Source organism: Paralichthys olivaceus, chromosome 16 (assembly GCF_024713975.1).
Source record: "Paralichthys olivaceus isolate ysfri-2021 chromosome 16, ASM2471397v2, whole genome shotgun sequence".
Classification (NCBI taxonomy): domain Eukaryota; kingdom Metazoa; phylum Chordata; class Actinopteri; order Pleuronectiformes; family Paralichthyidae; genus Paralichthys; species Paralichthys olivaceus.
Window position 1 is genome coordinate 18371026 of NC_091108.1, and position 18694 is coordinate 18389719.

The window sequence follows — 18694 nt, forward strand, 5'->3', positions numbered from 1 at the left end:
CTCTGTTTTTTTCGTAACACATTGAAGATCATACTTAGATCATGTCATCATGTTGTGCTAAGTCACACATGCAGAGGGAGGGTATGAGGGCCTGGGAAGGGTGGAAGGTTCTTCAGATTCCATAAAGCTCGTGCTAAAAACCCACCTGATGGTTCCTAACTGAAATATCTTAGAGATGCTGACACTGTTGTGCTCACCAACACATTTAAAACAGCTCTGCTTAACTATGTTATAGGGCCCCCTGGTGGTCAAAGCACATACAGATTTAGTCACTCCAATCTGTTCATTGCAGAATAACCATCGTCCTATCTCCCTCTCTTCACAATGAGGTTAAACATTACAGCAACATCAATACGTAGAGTTCTCTCACTTCACAAACTGACTTGAGTGTTGCTGTTTTTAATCTATGCTTAAATGCATATCACTTTCTTCATCTCTTTCTTGATTCTCAAACCATTCCATGTATCTCTCCGTCTCTTTTTGTTTTACTCCCAAGTATGTGGACATTCCAGATAATGTCTGAACTAAGCCTTCACAAAAACAACAATGAAATACCTCACACACAGCCTGCTGTGAAAACTGTCTGATGCAAACCATGGGAAGATTCCACCACCTGATGCTGTTTTAAATTACAATATGCTGTAACTATAAATGTTTGGAGGGAAAAATCTGAGATTTTAAGAATAATGGAATATATCAAAAACAAAGTAATAATATTGGAAGAATAAAGTCCAAGAAAATATTGGAATTGAATGAGAATAGCCTGACAATAGCCTCACAGTCACACACCAACAAAAATGTCCTCCTCCACAACAGAAACAATTCTTTCATCAGAACTGACTCAGTTTCTTGCACAATGTAGGTAGAACTTAACAAGATGCCCGATGTCTCATTTTAACACAGGCAGCAGGCTGATCATCTGATATACCCCCTTTAACATAACACGTTACCTAAAACTATGACTGTATTCTCATTATATTAGGACTTTATTCCTAGTAATTTATAACTCTTCTTATAACACTTCTCTCGCAAAACTTTTTTCTTTTAGTCTAAATTCACAACTTGTTACTAACCACACACATTTTTTTTCATGACTTTAACCAAATTTTTATGTTGTTTAACATTAAATCTGCATTAATTAATTTGCAGAAACTAGTTGTAAACACGAGATTAATATAAAACCCCCTTCAAATTTCCATGTAATGATCTTTTTAGCAATCAGTTTCCCATATAAATAAATCCAAGCCGCGTTTCAGTTAATATGACAGTAGGGGGCCTATACAGTGAGGAGTGCTGATGACGGAGATCTTTTTCACTGACCCGCTGTAAACCTCACCCCTCCCAAAAAATCTGCTGTCTGTCACAGGGTGGGGAGAAGACGAGCTTAATATTTAGAACATGGCCTGCACATGATAAGATCTGACATTGACTTGTGGTGTCATTTGCTGTTTCCTTGTCAAAACCATTGGTTTGCATTGAGTTTGAGCCATTACAAATCTACTGACAATGCAAAATATGATTTTAGCTACATTTTGAAACATTATCTGTATTGAGATGTTAGGATTTTGCAGACAAATTGCTGACTGCTATTCATCTTTAATTTGCAGTTAAGAAAATTGCTATCTAATTAGGGGGTAATGTAGGGTAAGGTAGCAGAAATGTTTGACTATTGATTTTCAGATATACCATTGGCCTATGTTATTATTATCACTGGATATTTCTAACTGCAAAATGATGTTACTGGTTTACACATAAGACGACTAAGCTGTGGGCTATATATACTATATACCAGTGAATAAGAAAAGCATGCAGAGAACTCTGGGGATGGATGGAAGAAAGAAAGGCTCTCCTGTGTGGATCAGATGGAAAGGGGGATGGTGTTTGAGCATGTATTTGGGGTTGAATTTACTGCCGTTCATGCATGTACAACTTCTGTTGACATAACCCACTTTTACCCTTCAGTCCAGCAAATGATTTGATTTTGTCACAGCATATAGATACTTTTTCTTTCCTGATAGTGGGTAATATCTAATATCTTTTGACATATCATTGATATGTGAAAATTTCTAGGAATCTTGTGAAAATTATTTCTATCAGTGAATAAGCAGACCATTTTCTTGACAAATCAATTTGTCTGAAGTATGATATGCCAATTATCTTCAATTTTCAATGATATCATAGAAAATGAAACACTAAAAGCATACCATTTAATTATGGTATATTTCAGAACATCAGAGAGGACTAATTCAGCTCAGCCAAATTTTTAAAGATCTCTGGTGTGAACAGTTATCTCGACGTCATTTCACAGCAGCTCATGGTCTGGCCTGACTGAGTCACTCTAAAACTATATTTTTTATTGTGTTAACTTATGATTCTCTTCCATGTTTAGAGCCTAAGTCCTGGTGCATCACCCAACTTCTACTGATCTCCAGCCTCTATGACATTATCCTATAACACTGATAAATGTAGGGATTCCTTTGCCACTCAATGTCATTGAGTTGTAATGCTGCATCACTCCAATCTGTCCATTGCAAAATAACCATCGTCCTATCTCCCCCTCTCTTCACAATGAGGTTAAACATTATAGCATCAATATGTAGAGTTCTCTCACTTCACAAACTGACTTGAGTGTTGCTGTTTTTAATTTATGCTTGAATGCATATCACTTTCTTCATCTTTTTCTTCATTCTCAAACCATTCCATGTATCTCTCCATCTCTCTTGTTTCCCTCCCAAGTATGTGGACATTCCAGACAATGCCTGAACTAAGCCTTCACAAAAACAACATGTTTAGAGCCTAAGTCCTGCTGCATCCCCCAACTTCTACTGATCTCCAGCCTCTATGACATTATCCTATAACACTGATACATTTAGGGATTCCTTTGCCACTCAATGTCATTGAGTTGTTACGGCCCAGAGGCAGGAAGACATGAGCGTTTGCACTCGGTTGCTTGGCTGCAGAAAAAACAACAAACAAAGAACATTGTGAAACGCAAGAGCAGGGATTTCTTTTCTTAGATGGATGACATGGTGGAACTGTTACTGACAGTAAGTGTTAGCAATGTGTTACACTTGACTGATAAGACCAAATCTGGAAGTGAATGCCTGTCTCCTTCTCCACCTGGTCTCCTACAATGTCAATAGAAATCCAGGAGAAGTCGGTGCTTTTAATGTGGGACAGAAAGAAAAAGAAAACTAAAAGAAAACATATGTTTCCTGGGAAAGAGCAGTGACGTACACATAGAAGACACCAACTGAGAGCTGACGACGGTGTCTGTGTGTTGTCAAGAAAATCATGTGATCTCAGCAGCAGAGTTAAGTTTTAGGAAAACTTAGCACTTTAGAAACATTTAAAAACATCATTGGGGGGTTAAGGTGCCTGTGCAAAGCCCAAAGGACACTTACTGACAATATGCACTCCAGCTACAACCTGATCCCCCTGCCGCCACCTGGCAAACCATACTAAGGTATCCACTGCTAGATCGCAAGACTTTGGAGCAGTTTCTTTTCTTCAGGCTTTGAGACTATTATTTCCTATTCCAAACACAATCACTATTTAATATGTAATTCAAGATTTTATAACTGCATTATTTAATTCATTCATTAATATACCTTTTGTTTCTCTTGTGAGCAGCTCAAATGAACTACATCTGCAATTTCATTATACAAAGTTGCATTGTAGAATGATGATTAAACTGAATCTCAAGACAAACTTATACGTAAAAGGGTTCACAAAGTGCTGTCAGTGGCAAGCAAACATGATTTTATATTAATAATTATAAGCACAGCAGTAAATCAATATTAGCTAATTCCACATACCTTTGTATGCTCTCATTGTTTCCCTTTGCGATGGGAATTTTGAAAATGCTAACAGGGTGGAAGGGGTTGGAAGATTACCCGTCCTGGGAGAGTGTCTATGGTTTTTTTGTGGTAGTTTTTCCTTACTCTTCTTACGGGTTAAATACAGAGGATGCCGTACCTTGTTAAACCCTATGAGACAAATTGTGACATGCGAATATGGGCTATACAAATGAAATTTGATTGGTTGATTGAATGCATCTGACTACTCACACACCAGTCAGCCAGCACATATGACCAGTTACCCGTCTTAATGTTGTGGCTAATCTGTGTCTCACTGTATCAGCATTATACTTTCTTCTATGGGTTAGAGGATCAACAGCAAAACAGTGGGATCAGCTCATCTCCAGTTGTGATACATGTTAATGTTACAAATGAATGCTGCATCCTTCCTGTCAAATTTGCCATCAGTGGTTTATAAAATCATTGGTCTGGAGTGTTACTTTTGAATGATTTGTTCTTTAATATTTGCATGTACCATGTTGGATCCAGTCCCAGCACGAGATGGCACCTCCCCCTCTTTTCTTAAGTTGAACCCATAGACTGTATATAAGTTGAACCGCAGGAAGGGAGGGGGGGCAGCAGCCACGTGTTTCTCCACGCGGAGATTAAACAATGTGACTTGAGTGTGACAGTGTGAGCATCCACGTCATAGACACATGAAATCCTCATCATGCATCAGCACATACAGCTAAGAGGTGGAATCACATCATAGCTGCTGGTCTAGTGACCCACTTTAAAACCCATACAAAGCTCTGGACTGAAACTCAAGGTGCTGTCTTACCTTCGGGGGGGAGGCCTTCTCTTTGGGGCCGCAGTCTGCTGTGAGCATTTGTTTTTATCTCACTTTTTCCACAATATTAGTTGAGTGGAAGTTGCAACCACATTGGTCTTCCGTCCCTCTCCGGTCACAGTCCGCCAAACGACTCCTCCTCCGGCCCCTCCCTGTGCAACTCCGAATGAGGGGGTGGGGGCAGCAACGTGTTGGGGCTCTCTGTCTGTGGATACCTGTCAGGAACACATGGTGCACAACGCTGCTCCATCACTTCACCTTATTGACCTGAATGATGCATTTGCAACTAAAATGCTTTTAATCTACCACTAAATCCTGACCGATTAATTGTAACTGAGCCTGTAATTAAAAGCACATATATCCAGATCATGCGTAATCCCACATTTGGACATAAAAGCCTTAAACATGCTGTAGAAACCAAACCTGAGCTGCTGGTCTCTGTATGTGTAATCAGACTGGTGTGATGCCTGCAGGTCTGACAGTGCATGTCAGTGTGCATGTGTGTGTGTGTGTGTGTCAGCAGCTACACGTGTTCAGCGGAGGACATGTGTTGCTCATTCTTTTGTTAAGAGGACCGCACCGCGTCCGTTCCTCACAGAGACCCCCTGCGATTTTGGCAGTGCGCTGGGACACCACATGTGACCGCGTCGGACGGTGATGTCCGGTGTGTGTTTGTGATGACAGGATCAGTGGCGTGAGCGGAGGCAGTGATGAGGCGACGCGGTGCTCCAGACAGGTGTGGTGTGGCCGCGGCTGCAGCGCGCCACCGGCGCCGTGCATGGAGGCTGCGGGGCGTCCACTACATCAACAGATGAGTGCATGTGTGGCGGATGAGAGATGCAGATGGACGTCGGGTGTTTCTCCCCCCGCCACCAAGGCATGCAGATGTAGGCTTTACCTTGTCTTTGGACCGATCAGGTTGTTGGGGCTCTTGGGGAAGCGGAGGAAGGAGGAGAAGGAGGAGGAGACACGCATGCAGGGGCGGTGGTGCCGGTCAGAGCCTGGGGTGAGAGGAGGGAGGTGAGGGGGTTTGGGGGGTTGCGGTCAAATATTCCACACATCCTGTGAGGCACTGACAGCTCACACAGAAATATCTAACAGTAGACAGATAATGGATCCTGCACGAATTTCCTTAAGATTAAACAGTTAAACTATATAGTATTTTTATACAAATACTAACACAATATGGATTGCAATATAATGAACATTAGTGTGGAGTAAGTAAAAAAAAACATACATTTACAGTATGTAGTTATTTTAAATGTCTGAGTAGTTAAAAGCTTTTTAAATGTTCATCATGTGACCAGTTATCATTCATGTGATTTTGTGATTTCAGATGTTTCCTTAGCATCAGCTCAACCAGTGGCACCAACAAGCTGCTCAGCCAAAGAAGAGGGAAGGTGTACGAGAAGAAGAAGAACTCAGTCAGTCCTCACGTCTCGTGTATATATATGTAAATAAGGACTCTGAATCGCTTTGAGCAGCTGAGTGTTGATGAATTTGGATCTGCAGCATCAGTTACCAGCAAGCCTGCTCTCTTTCAAGGCTCATTGAACGTATCTTCAAAATAAAAACAAAACAATGTATTGTACTGTCAAGTACCTACAGCTTTTACTGGCTTCTGTAATTTGAATAGAATACAAGATGTAGTTGAAATCTACATTATAATTACAATTAAAAGCTATTTTACTGGCAACTTTTCTGCCAGGAATTTACTGTTAATTCTGTAAAATCAGTAGTGGTGTTCCCATGTCCTACCTTGAACTCAGCGTCAGGCAACAACCTTTTACCACAGGCATTACAGTCTGAGATAAAACAAGAACCCCAGACACAAGTGACGAGGCATGAGACACGCACAACTGAACATGTATTCAGCAAATGTTCCATTGTTGATACCAGACAGATCACTGATGTTTATCTGAGATCAGGTTCTTCAATGATGCAATGGAAAAAAACTGTACAATCATGCAAGAGGTTCATTTCTTTGTTTCTAAAAATATATTGGAATTTAAAATGGTGAATTTAATAGTTTAATACACTATATATTTTTTAAAATATATACCACACATAGTTAATGAACATAATGTAGCCTAATCATGCTGACTGATGGATTAAGAAAAGATTTCCATGGGCAACCTTGTGTCTGACAATGAGTTAGAAACACAGTGAGCTAATGCCCAGAGGGGAGAAGTCCTTGGGAATCGGAATAATGCATGTTTCAGCATCACAGTAAGCACGTTAAGTTGTTGAGTCATGTCCTTTGGAAAAATGACGGTTGTGTTTTTCCTTATGGCCACAGAATCCAAGCACCCAATGGTATAGTGGTAAATGCAAATGACCGAATTGTCAAAAATGTGTTTCCGTATGTGAGTGAGTTTGTTTGAGGAATGTGATCTTGAGATAACTGAAGTGAGAACAGAGAGAGACAGAGCTCAGTCCATTTTGAGACAATGTAGGAAATCCAGTCTGGGACATGTAAGAGAATGTGTAATGTGCCTTTGGGAATTAAAAAAAGCACTAAAAACACCTTTACTGAATTAAAGTACCCATAGAGCTGTTACATACTTCACTGCAAGTATATGTGCTGCATACGAAATGAAATACACCTACAGAATGTCAGTTGTTGCTGAACCAGAATGAATAAATAATCAGGAAGAAAGTGAAAAGGAAATTGGTGACAGTTTCCACATCACGCACCAAACCCAATCGTAGGTTCACAGACCTGCATGATCCGAGACAGGAAACTGTCACTGTCCAAAGAGTGAGGGAATGATGTCAACATGAAAGAAAAGATAAGGGACAGCACTGGAGAGGACAGAGTGAGGTGAGAAGGAAGACAGCGAGTGTACAGAAAGTCGGGTGGGAAGTTAGGAAAAAGCTGAGAGACAAAGTGGAGATCGATGACAGCAAGTAAAAGTTTGAGAAAAGGAGATAGAGAACCAGGTTTTCTCTCAAAGCAGTGCTACCATGTCCATCCATCCATCCATTATTCATACCACCTTCCTTTCAGACTCACAGGCGGGCTGGAACCAATCTTGGCTGACTTTTGGTGAGAGTGGCCCTGGACAGGTTGCTAACATATCGCTTGTTATACAGAAACAAACTACCTCACAATCATATCAAAACCCTCCAATAAACCTAATCCCAATCTGCATGTCTTTGGGCTGTGGGAGGAAGCCTGTGCACACGCGTGGAGAACAAGCAAACCCGAACCAGGATTCATACTGGGAACCTTCTCGCTGTATGGTGACAGTGCAAACCAGTGGATCACCATGTCACATATGCTACATTGTTTGATATAACTCCATTTTATTTGTTTTATATATGTTTTGTTCCTTTTGTGAAAATACAGTTAAGAGAAGGGCTGAATCAAGGATTACTATTATTATCATAATTATCAAGTCTCAAAAGAGTGATGGACATTATCCTTCTAAAGATAATGAGGGAATCATTTAGTTTTCTAATTCACAGGGAATGACAATGACAGCGGTTTTATCAAATGGTCAGTTGCTATGCAGAGGAGATGTTTTACTGTTCTTTATCTTTACCACACATTCCATGTTGAAAATGTTTTTCGACCTTGTGATTTAGGCAGTATGGTGCAGACGCTGACTGCACACACACACACACACACACACACACAGCTGTGGGCTGTTTACATCTCATATCAGAGACTGAATAAATGCTAGAGCTTCCTCCTTTGTCCACTTCTCCTTCAGCATCTTGCACCTGTTCCTGAAATGCAGTTTCAGCCTCCGCTGGTGTCTGCAGAGGTTCCTCTGTCTCTGTCAGCTCTGCATAAACACCATGTGTGATTCTTAAATATTGTGCACCCTATGGTAATAGGTATGGAGTGACCTTGATGAACTGGTGGTAGCACTTTACTGGCTCCTGTCCTTCATGCTGCTTCTCTTGACTCTGCCCCTGAACCGAATCAATGGACTGAAAACACAAAGGTATTCAGAAACTAAACAGAATCCTAGACTACAGCTCCTCGGGTTGAACAGATTATGTGATGCCTTACAGTCTATATGTGCATCCTGGTCCAGAAACATGGCTCCCATTACAAGAACATGCAATGCAATGCCAGCTTGCTTGAGATCAGTCGTGGCTACATCTGTTCTGATTGAGAGCCACCAGTGCCACGGACTCTGAGTGTCATGTTTATGTTCCCCGTGCTGTACGACACATTTCGAACTCTTCCAACTAAACACAGGACGGCTGCTTGAGATCGGGTCATTGAACGTCCATATTGTCCAGCTCTCAGATCTCAGGACAACAACATGAAACCCAGCCACTGGACACCCCTCAATCCTTATGACCTTGTAGTTTGATCCAAGCACCCGGAACAGTGCCAAGGAAAGGACGTTTGTATTTCCGGCTGGGCCACCATAAGAAGTCAGTGAACAGAGGTGGCTCACAAAGTGTCTTCTCATTTGCTTGAATGCTGAGGTCTACACCAGTCATTTTGATGATGTCATAGACTCTCACATGAATGTGCATTCTTCAAAATGGATTCTTGAGCTTTTTAACCTGAATGATTTCTGATGAACTGACCTATCAAAGTCCTCATTCCATCCTAATTTGAAGGCAGCATAGAACAGAAAATGTTTATCTAAAGATGTGACACTGAACGATGATTTTGAAGTTTGGAGCAATATTTCAAAGTCAAATTTGATGTGATGACAAAACACATTTCATCTTTGACAATCAGGCAAGATTTCCATTGAAGGGTATTGTAAGAAAATGCAAAATCCAAATGTATTGCAGAGGACTGTGATGAAACTGCTGCAGGAGAGGACAAGCCAAAGCTCCGGTAATGGAGACATGTGACATTTAAAGGTACAGTGTGTAGAATTTTGTGATATCCAGTGTTGAAGTTGCATGTTGCAGCTGAACACCCCTCACCTCACCCTCTCCTTCCAAACATGAAAAAGAACCTGTGGTAGGTGTTTAGTTTGTCCAGTCTGGACTAATGTAAAAAACATGGAGGTCTCCGTAGAGAGGACCCCCTCGATGTAAATATAAAGTATTTGAATATAAAGGACCTTTTCTGGGGTAAATAAAACTACAATTCATACAATTTAGATGAAGCAAACTAGTGAAAACATGACGATTATTCTACATTAAATTTCTGCCAATAGTTCCCTTTCACCTAAATCTTACACACTGGACCATTAAGAGAGAGAAGACTCAGGATATCCAACAAACAAACTCTGCAAAGGACCCTGAGCAGACTGAACACATCACAGGCTCTTCTGATTGAAGCAGCCTGATGAAACTTAACCAAAGAGGACATCTAGTGGGTACACTTGGGAACGACAAGGAAAGAAACATCTAGACTTGTTGCTTTATATTTTTCTCCACAAAGACGTGGACATGATGGCTCTAACACTCTTTGGTTGTTGGAATGAATATCAAAATGGACAAACCTCAGATGACAGCAGTTTGTTCAACTGCCTGTTCAGCATCTGAGATTTTATGCTAAATATGGAAACCTGAATGTGATAATCATTTTAATTTGGATTAATATAAATGCATTCATTTCTCTGTGAACAATGCATACTGCATCCCAGATCCAATTAAATGGCATACTTAAATGCAAAATGTGCATGATGTAGATTTACCTTAGTGTGAGTATTATTCTTACAAGAGTGTATTTTCTACTGCGGGCGATAAAAAGAGAATAAGAACTGAATAAATACTACTGTGTGTTTGTGTTACTGTTGGAGTCTGATTAGTTTTTCTCCCCAGCTCTGGTTTATATTAGACGCCAGCTAACTACAAGCCTTCTCTTTTTCATTCAGTTGTCAACAGATGGCTGCATCGCTTTAGTTTGTATTATTTCTTCACAGTTTTGCTTGTTGTGTTATTGACAGCTTAAGGTTGTGTTTGTGTAGCTTTTTTATTACACAGCTGAAGGCTGTGTGTACTTGTGTGTAAATAGTTTTATACATTATTTTGTCTTTTACCAGTGTTTTTGGTTTGGACCCTGTGTTTTGGAGTTTTTTTCTGGTTTTCTCCGAATTTTCTTCTGTTTCTTGTTTTGATTTTTCTTGCGTGCATGTAAAATATTTAAAGAGTAGTTATGAGTCAACTGTATATACTGTGTTATGTCCACATAGGTCCATGGCAGGAACATATTGAATTGAATGAGACATATGTCTGCTTCACCTCCCACCTTTAATCAATTACCCTTTCAAACAAGTGTTTGCTATTTAAACTGCAAAACACAAATTATTGCCTTGGGTTAATGTCATTATATGAATGAACACTAGGAGGCAGCCTTTAATAAGCAGTGACACAAGCCAAGCAGGTGGAATATTGCAAAGGGTTTCATTCAATATTACAGATAAGTGAGATACAGCAGTTTAATGTATATGATAAATAGATCAGAGAAGTGAAATGATGGTAGTTTTTTAATTAAGCGAGATAAAGGATACATTTTTGGAAAGGAAACCTCAAGCAGCCTGGACAGAATATAAAATACTGTCATCACAAATTTCTATTTCAAACGTTTTAGTTGCCAACTGCAGTGTGCTCTGTCTGCTGCGCTGGTATAAATGGTAATTCAAATTAAACATGACTAGTGGATTGTGGGAAATATACAATGACACATATATTTGTAAAAGTACTTTTATTTTTAGCCCTTAAGTACATAAAAACAACAGCATTCTTGGAGAATGATGCATTTGAGTGACAATTCTGTTCAAGTACAGAAGTTTGACCATTGCAATGGATTTCTTCATTCTTTAAAAAAAGTAATTTTCCATGACAAAATACAAAGCGTTGCATCCTTAAGAAACACTGGGATCTCAAGAACATTTGAATTCAAGGATGGACTGACTATGTTGAAAATCATTTTTAGTACCTGAATTTGTTTTTGGAATTGCTTAAGCAAACCTTTACAAAACCAAAGAAATGTAGGCCTAGCCAACAATGCTAAGTAAAGCTATAAAATCTGTTTTGTGTACTAAAAAACTGAGAAGATTTCATAAAAGCATAAAAAAAAACCCTGACCTGATTTGAGTAGACGTATGTAAACATTACAAAAATACTATTTACATTTATGTACAATGGGACCTGCCCGTAGTGAGTTGTCCCCTTTGGGAAGCAGATAACAGTCTCATCAGGACACTCACCAACAATCAATAAGTTATTTATAAGACAAGGTGAGGAAATGCCTTAAATACCAAACTACTATAACTTAGCCAAAGATATTCATATATGCACATAAAATGTAGAAAAAAACACCAGGGTTCGTTCTCTTTCCTGACAAGGAATGAGAGCACATTTGTCATGTTTGATCTCTGCCAAGGCACAAAGGTTCCTACAGGAAGGCTTCAGTTCACCGGTTGTCCAATAACGAGGCCAACTTTTTCAGGGATGTTCTGACCATGATCCCATGATGGATTTCAGATACAATAATGTCCTTGTGGTCAGCATGGCCTACATGTGCCTCTTCATGTGGAGAGCCAGGTGATCTGATCGGGAGAAGGCACGTTCACACATGTGACACTGAAAAGGCCTGTGTCCAGTGTGTTTCCTGAAGTGACGGGTGAGCTCATCTGACCTGGCAAACTTCCAGCCACAGCCTTCCCAGTTACAGTGGTAGGGCTTTTCACCTGAGAGACACAAATTCAGTTTTCATTTAGATTACAGACTTCATGTTGCAAAGTGACATTTTGATTTGATTTGTTTGACCATGAGAACAAAGTAAATGCGCTCACCTGTGTGTGTCCTCATGTGGGCTTTCAGGTGGGAGCTCTTGGTGTAGGTTTTCCCACAGCCGGGGAACTCGCAGCTGTGCGTCGCGGCGCGTTTTCTTGCCCACGACCGGCGGCCTCGCTTTTGCTTGATGCTTCCCACCTCGTCCTGCGCGTAAAACTCCATCAATGACGGCGACGAGGGAGGGGTGAGCATCATCCCCTGCATGGAAGCCGGGTGATGCTGCTGGTGAACGCGCACCGGCTCTCTGTGTATGTTGAACTGTCCTTGAAACGGGGCCGCACTCTGGTGTGTGTACTGTGGCTGGTAGGGCGCGTTCATGTACTGGTTTTGATGATGGTGTTGATGATGAGAGCTCATGGTCGAGTTCATGTGTAGGTGGCAGTCTGTGTGTCCCTGTAGAGCTGAGTGCTGCATGGGCTGCGCGCCGAACCCCGGCAACGCACTTACAGCTAAAGCGTGGTGGTGCGTAAATGCTGCTGGATGAGCGGTGCGTAACTGGTGTTTATCAAACATCTGTCCCATAAAGTCGCCAGCAGCAGCCATCATACAGGACTGACCGACTGGTTCGTCTTTAATCTTGTGTCCAAGCGGCGGCGGGGATGTGGCCACATGCTGGTGCACAGGCGTCGTTTGGATGGTGGCGGGATTCAAAGCGCGCAGCTCGGTGTACTCCAGCACGTCTCTCGCTTTGCCCGGCGAACTCTCCCCCGGGTAGCCCATCTCGGGTGTGAGGAGCTCCGCCATGAGGCTGCGCACCGGGCTGGAGCCCGTGAAGCTCGCGGTGCCGCAGTAGCTCTGCTGGGCCAGGTGAGGGGAGGGGTGGTCGCTGCTGTCAGGCACAGAACCGCAGCTCTCCGGAGACTCCGGCAGAGAATACGCACACTGCTGCTGAGGTGGAGAAATGCTGCTCGTGCTCACGACATCGGAGTGGATGGTGTTGGACAAAATGAACTCGAGGTCCAAGAACTTCCCCAGCTCGTCGTCGTCTTTGGGAGGCAGAGCAGGAGCCTGCACGATGCTGAACTCCACCTCAATCAGCGGCTTGTCTGCGCCACCTGTTGCGCTGCGTTGTCGCGCACACTCATCTCTGCACAGCTGTACGGAAGCACAGAGGAAACATGGAGTGAGCCTCAGGTGATCGCAGAAATCTGAACCGAATTAAACCCAACTGTTCTCCAGAAATACACTGTTTGAAAAACTCAGAGGTGTTTACTCACATCGTCAAAGTGTTTCCCCTCCATGGTTTGGACACTTGGAAAAGACGTCATGACGGGTATCACAGCTTCGGTCGCAGCCATGCTGACCGCTCACAGGTAACCAGAGGCGAGGACTCAGAACTGAAAGTGCGAACAGACGCGGTCCTTTATGTCCATAAAACGCGTCTGAGGTACCGTCGACAGCTAAGGAGCGTTCCAGGATTCAGGATGTAACTATCAACAGTGTTGACGGAGCCTCTTATAGCTCCAGTGTCCCGTACCGGGAGGTGTGGCTACCACTACCCCCCCTCCCCCTACAACATGGACATGCAGCTCCCCCACGGCTCAAACATTAAATGACATTTAGGTGCGTAAAGCAGCGATGTTACAAAACAATAACATAAGTAATTTACATAACAGAATGGTTGAGTATAATGATCATGATCACAATATATGAACATCACATGAGCCCATGCATACAAAATTACGCGTCTTTTACGCATGAACTCAATCGACTTTTACCAATCCACCTTTTTGGCTGAACATAATTGGTGAAATATACAAATTTCCACCACTTTATTTTCATCCGTGGGTAAGATAAAGGTGTGTGCAGTGTGGAGGCATCATATTCTCATCTCATGAGACCAAACATTTCCCCAGAGACAGACACAGGGGGCGATACTGAACCTCGCTGGAGTGCTGAGGCGCAGGAGACCAGAGATTCCAGTGGATAGAAGTCCTCGAAAGTGTTGCGTTACAGTACAAACGTTCCATGGAAGTATTAATACTAAAAGGGAACAAAGTGGGTCAAGTGTCATTTGTTGCACACGGGCTTTCTCTCCCGTGCGCTCATTTTGCTGCGTAAAAGTCTCTGACAGTTTCACTCCAGCCTCCCTCTAACACACGCACATACTCACACCATTAATGTGTCCCGACTTGATCCCTGCGTGTTTAACGCAAACACAAACGTGTGAAAAGGCGGCTGATTCCCGAAGACCATCGAAACAACCTGTTAATCTGGATGTCAACAAAGGAATACATGTTTCTCAATGAGCACCCCCCCCCCCCAAAAGTCCTGTAATGTCCCCTGCAGTCATTGCTATGGTAATGTGCAGGTGGCAGGAGAACGGAAGGAGAACTGGACAATAAAAGTAATAAATACATAGAGAGAGAAAAAAATTCTGACTTTGGTTTGACATTTATTGGTGAACGATCTTTAAAAAACAGTTGCCTCATCCAATGACTACGAATGCGTCATTGCAACTCAACATTTTGTGAAGACTGTTTGAACTGCTAACATGTTTCAGATGTCTGCTGCTTGTGTTTCAGTCCCTCAGACCCCCAGCTATAACACTGAGTAAATGAAACTACGGTTCTTACTTGAATACTATCTGATGAGTCCAGGCAGCTCTACTCATCCCATATACACTAGTCTGTGTTAGAAGCGTTTGTGTAGAAGTGTTTGTTCATAAGAGAGTTAGGCCCCTCTGGGGTTTAACTGACATATACAGGGGAACATATTGTTAGTACTTCAGGAACATACCGTTGATGGCTCAAACACAAAAGAACATGTAAAACATAATGTTTGGTGTCATAACAAAGCCTGATTTAATCATCATTATTGTTTTACACCTGCAGAGAAAGGGGTTTAAATAAAATATCAGTTTCTGTACTAGTTCTGCTTAAAAACCTTTTAACTCTATCACAGTTTAGCATAACACAAGTCCCTGGTCCCATATCTCATTAGATGAGATCAGATTAGATAAAGTGCATTTGATTTGCTTTAAATCCCCTAAACTGCAACTCAGCCAAACACTCTAATGCAAATATCTCTTTCTTTGCTCCTGTCTCCCTCTGCCTCTCTCTCTCTCTGTCTATGTCTGCAGGTGTTATGAGAGGCAGCGTCCTGCAGCTCTCTCCCTTTATACTCCGTTATTTTTAACCTGCTGGCTTACGCAAAACAAATTCCGCTCCTGTCCATGTGCCAAGTGGAAATGGACTCTGTTTCCTGAGGAAAAGTGGATGCTTGCTTCCTCTACTTTCACTCAGCAGTCACCTTTAGCTGCAGTAACTGAGGACGTAGACACATCAGTCTAACATTATACTTTCATCCATTGGTTGAAAATGTCTATTTAGGGCATTTTGTGTTTGTGGAATTGTTATACTACACAGCCTTCTAGGAGCAGTAATAAGCTTGAGATTTTCTATCCTCAATTATATTGAAATATAATTTCTTGAAGGCACTGAAATCATGGAGTGAGCTCCCCTGCAGAGACAGCCGTTCTCTATCTTGTTTCATCAAAGGTATCATCAAAGTCAGATCATGTAAAAAGCAACTGGCCAAGTAGAGAGAGACAGATAGAGATAAAGAGTCACCCTGGCTCGGGTTTCTTCTTTTGTCACTCTCTTTTCTAAAAGGGAGGAAGTCTCCCAGTTCGAGTGTTTTCTAAACACAATTACTTAAGATTACAGTCGAGCAGACAGACAGAGAAGCAAGGCATCTCACGATGGATACACTCAAATATTTCCTAAGTAAACACAGAGAAGCTGTTATCTCGTTCAAGTGTTTGTATTTTTACTTCTAAAACTTGGAGTTTGTCTACTTTTTTGTGGCATTGTTCCAGTGTTTTGACAGAGAACTGAAACTTGCTTTTCGGTTTTTCAGGACTGCATGTTTTTCCCCTGTCTGTCTGTTTGTAATTTCTTTACATTTTCAACATTAAACAATAGGCCGTTATTAATTTGATGTGGCTTGATTGAATTTTAACATAAAATATGCAACAATTATTCAAGAAATAAACAAGACATACGTTTTGCTGACTTGTTTGGACATTTTTTTGGTCGCCTTTTAATTGTGTCATATCCATGACTTTGCTAATCCCTGCTATAACCTCCAGTGCTTAACAACTTTTGACTAAGGAAAAACTCACTGCTAGCCATTTTAGCCAGTCAGCTGTACTTCTGTCCACTGTTTGTTTTGGTCACTCATAATAGATTTGCTGTGTTATATAACTAAAACTTTAATACATTACCTCATCTGTGAACATGATTTACTCCCGATTCGTATCAGGTATCTCTTCATCAGCTTTGGTGATGAAGATGAAAACTCCCATGATCCTGTGCTGCTTCACAATAGCCTCAAACTCTTTTGATATTGTTTTGATGGAACGAATCCAGAGGCTGAAGGTTCATACCATAAGTTTCGAATGAATGACATTCTGCTGTGGTTTTCTTTGGAAGAGATGGTTTGCGTTACTGCACGTCTGACAGTTAATTCTCATACTTAACCGCTTTCATATTTGCTTTGATTCTCAGGAATGATTTAGGAATTTTCACAGAAGCAGCTTATCCTGAAACGGGACCTTTACATAGTGCAGAGTCATTTGACTGGAAACTACTTTAACTTCCCTTAATGTAAATGTGTGATGGCATGTTCAGACAACTGTCTATGCAATCACTGTCTGTCTCTCCTTTACAGACACACATGAGCCTGCATATATGATTTTTTTGTGTTCTTGTCCAATCAGTGGCTGTGCTTAGAATAAGCAGGAACAACCTAAAGCGCAGAGCGGATGGAGACATATACTGTACACACACACACACATACACACACACACACTAGTAGGAGCAATTATCCTCATCACCCACAAAGTGAGGGGAAACCCGACTGTTATCTTGGATAAATATGCCGCCGTGCATGGCATGAAAAAACAACAAAGTGATTAAAGAGGAAAAAAAGAAAGGACGATGACGGCGCAGAGACGGACTGCTTACCTTCCAGAAAGATATCAAAGGGAGGTGGGGAGGAGAGGAAACAAGAACAAACGCAGACCAATGAGAAGAACCATGGGAAAGAAGAACAGCAACAACATGGGCCAATCAGTAATTCTGCTCTTCCTGAGGCCAGAGTTTGACGCCTGTTGGGTCAAACAGTCTGACGGCAGGAGTGGAGGACCCTGGCCAGACTGGATTAGATGGGATTGCATGGTTGCAGTTATTAGATCTCCAGTGGCTCAATTTCTTTTAGATTTATTTGAAAAGTATTCATCTGATTATATACAGAAGTAAGAGAGATAAACTGACTGATGTTTTATGTGACAACTGAAACATAAAGAGTTAAAATAAAGTCACATACCAGATCAAACATGATCTCATTATATCAAACAAAAGATTACTAGTCTGCTGTAATGTTTAACTACCAACAGTCCTAAATGGTTTATCTTTTTCCAGTCTGCAAACCTCATGGAGGCTAAATGGTTTAGGAACATTCGGTACTAATGAGGCCATTAGCAGCTAGCTGTTAGGCTAATGAGATCAGGTTGGCACATACTTAGAATGTCGGCTGATTTACGTTTATCATGTGTGTGTGTGATCAGGATCAGAGGTAATTAGAAGCTGAATCAGTAATGACGACCCCCTGAGTAGAGTGGTTACATAGTGAGAGATACTCATGAGTGTTTGTACGTTATCAAAACTCACGGCCTCATTTCTTCAACATAGTTCATTTCTTCATTACACTTCATTTCTTCAGAACCCTTTATTAGATTTGGGCAAAATGTCCCCAAATGTTATCATGATCAAAATGTTAATATCAGCAGTCATCAATAATTATCACAATAAATATCACATTTTTCCTTAAAGATTTAAGGCCGGACTTTTATCCTTGAACATCACACTCAAATATGTGTATCTATATATATTGGACCTTTTGAATATTGCTATTGTTACAAATTTGATTGTCATAATAATTGTTATTCCCCTTTACTTAAATTAAGTACCTGCTTAGTGTCACTGTGGATTTAAAAAAACGATTTTTCATATTTTATTTACGTGAATTAAATTTTTATGGAGCATAACTGCTAAGTGATCTCCTAATTCAAAATGAAATCAGCTCTATGAACCTGTACCTCCTGCGCATTGTTCTTAGAACATCTCCACAATAATAATTACCAACTCTTATGCTCTCATGATGAAATTGGTTTCAAGAGACTTGCTGGCTTATGTTTATGCTCTTTAGCACTGCTGTCCTGGGCAGCACAAGGTCTTGGTCGATATGCTTTCCAACACTGAGCCTAATTAAAATTTCAAGTAAAATCCAGTATTGCCAGTTTAAAAAA

At 41.2% G+C, this 18694-nt stretch overlaps 2 protein-coding genes across 2 annotated transcripts in view; both read right to left on the reverse strand.

Annotated features, from left to right (window-relative positions):
- The window catches only part of slc6a9 (solute carrier family 6 member 9), a 73624-nt gene extending 68780 nt beyond the window's left edge, over window positions 1-4844 (reverse strand). Inside the window, exon 1 of the mRNA XM_020108063.2 lies at window positions 4642-4844. The gene's annotated coding sequence lies outside the window, so the exon portion shown is untranslated. The remainder of the gene's footprint in view (window positions 1-4641) is intronic.
- Window positions 4845-11272: 6428 nt separating this feature from the next.
- Window positions 11273-13869, reverse strand: klf17 (Kruppel like factor 17). Its single transcript, XM_020112692.2, has 3 exons — window positions 13599-13869; window positions 12381-13476; window positions 11273-12275 (listed from the first exon to the last, which is right to left on the reverse strand). The coding sequence occupies exons 1-3, from the start codon at window positions 13677-13679 to the stop codon at window positions 12100-12102; spliced, it is 1353 nt and encodes a 450-aa protein (XP_019968251.2). The 5' UTR covers window positions 13680-13869; the 3' UTR covers window positions 11273-12099.
- Between the last annotated feature and the right edge of the window lie 4825 nt (window positions 13870-18694).

Excerpts from the sequence above, each read along its gene's own strand:
- klf17 (XM_020112692.2), bottom strand. The coding sequence starts at position 13,679 with ATGGCTGCGACCGAAGCTGTGATACCCGTCATGACGTCTTTTCCAAGT. Across the intron at positions 13,477-13,598 it reads AGGGGAAACACTTTGACGAT|CTGTGCAGAGATGAGTGTGC; the intron begins GTGAGTAAACAC and ends GCTTCCGTACAG. Across the intron at positions 12,276-12,380 it reads CCACATGAGGACACACACAG|GTGAAAAGCCCTACCACTGT; the intron begins GTGAGCGCATTT and ends TGTGTCTCTCAG.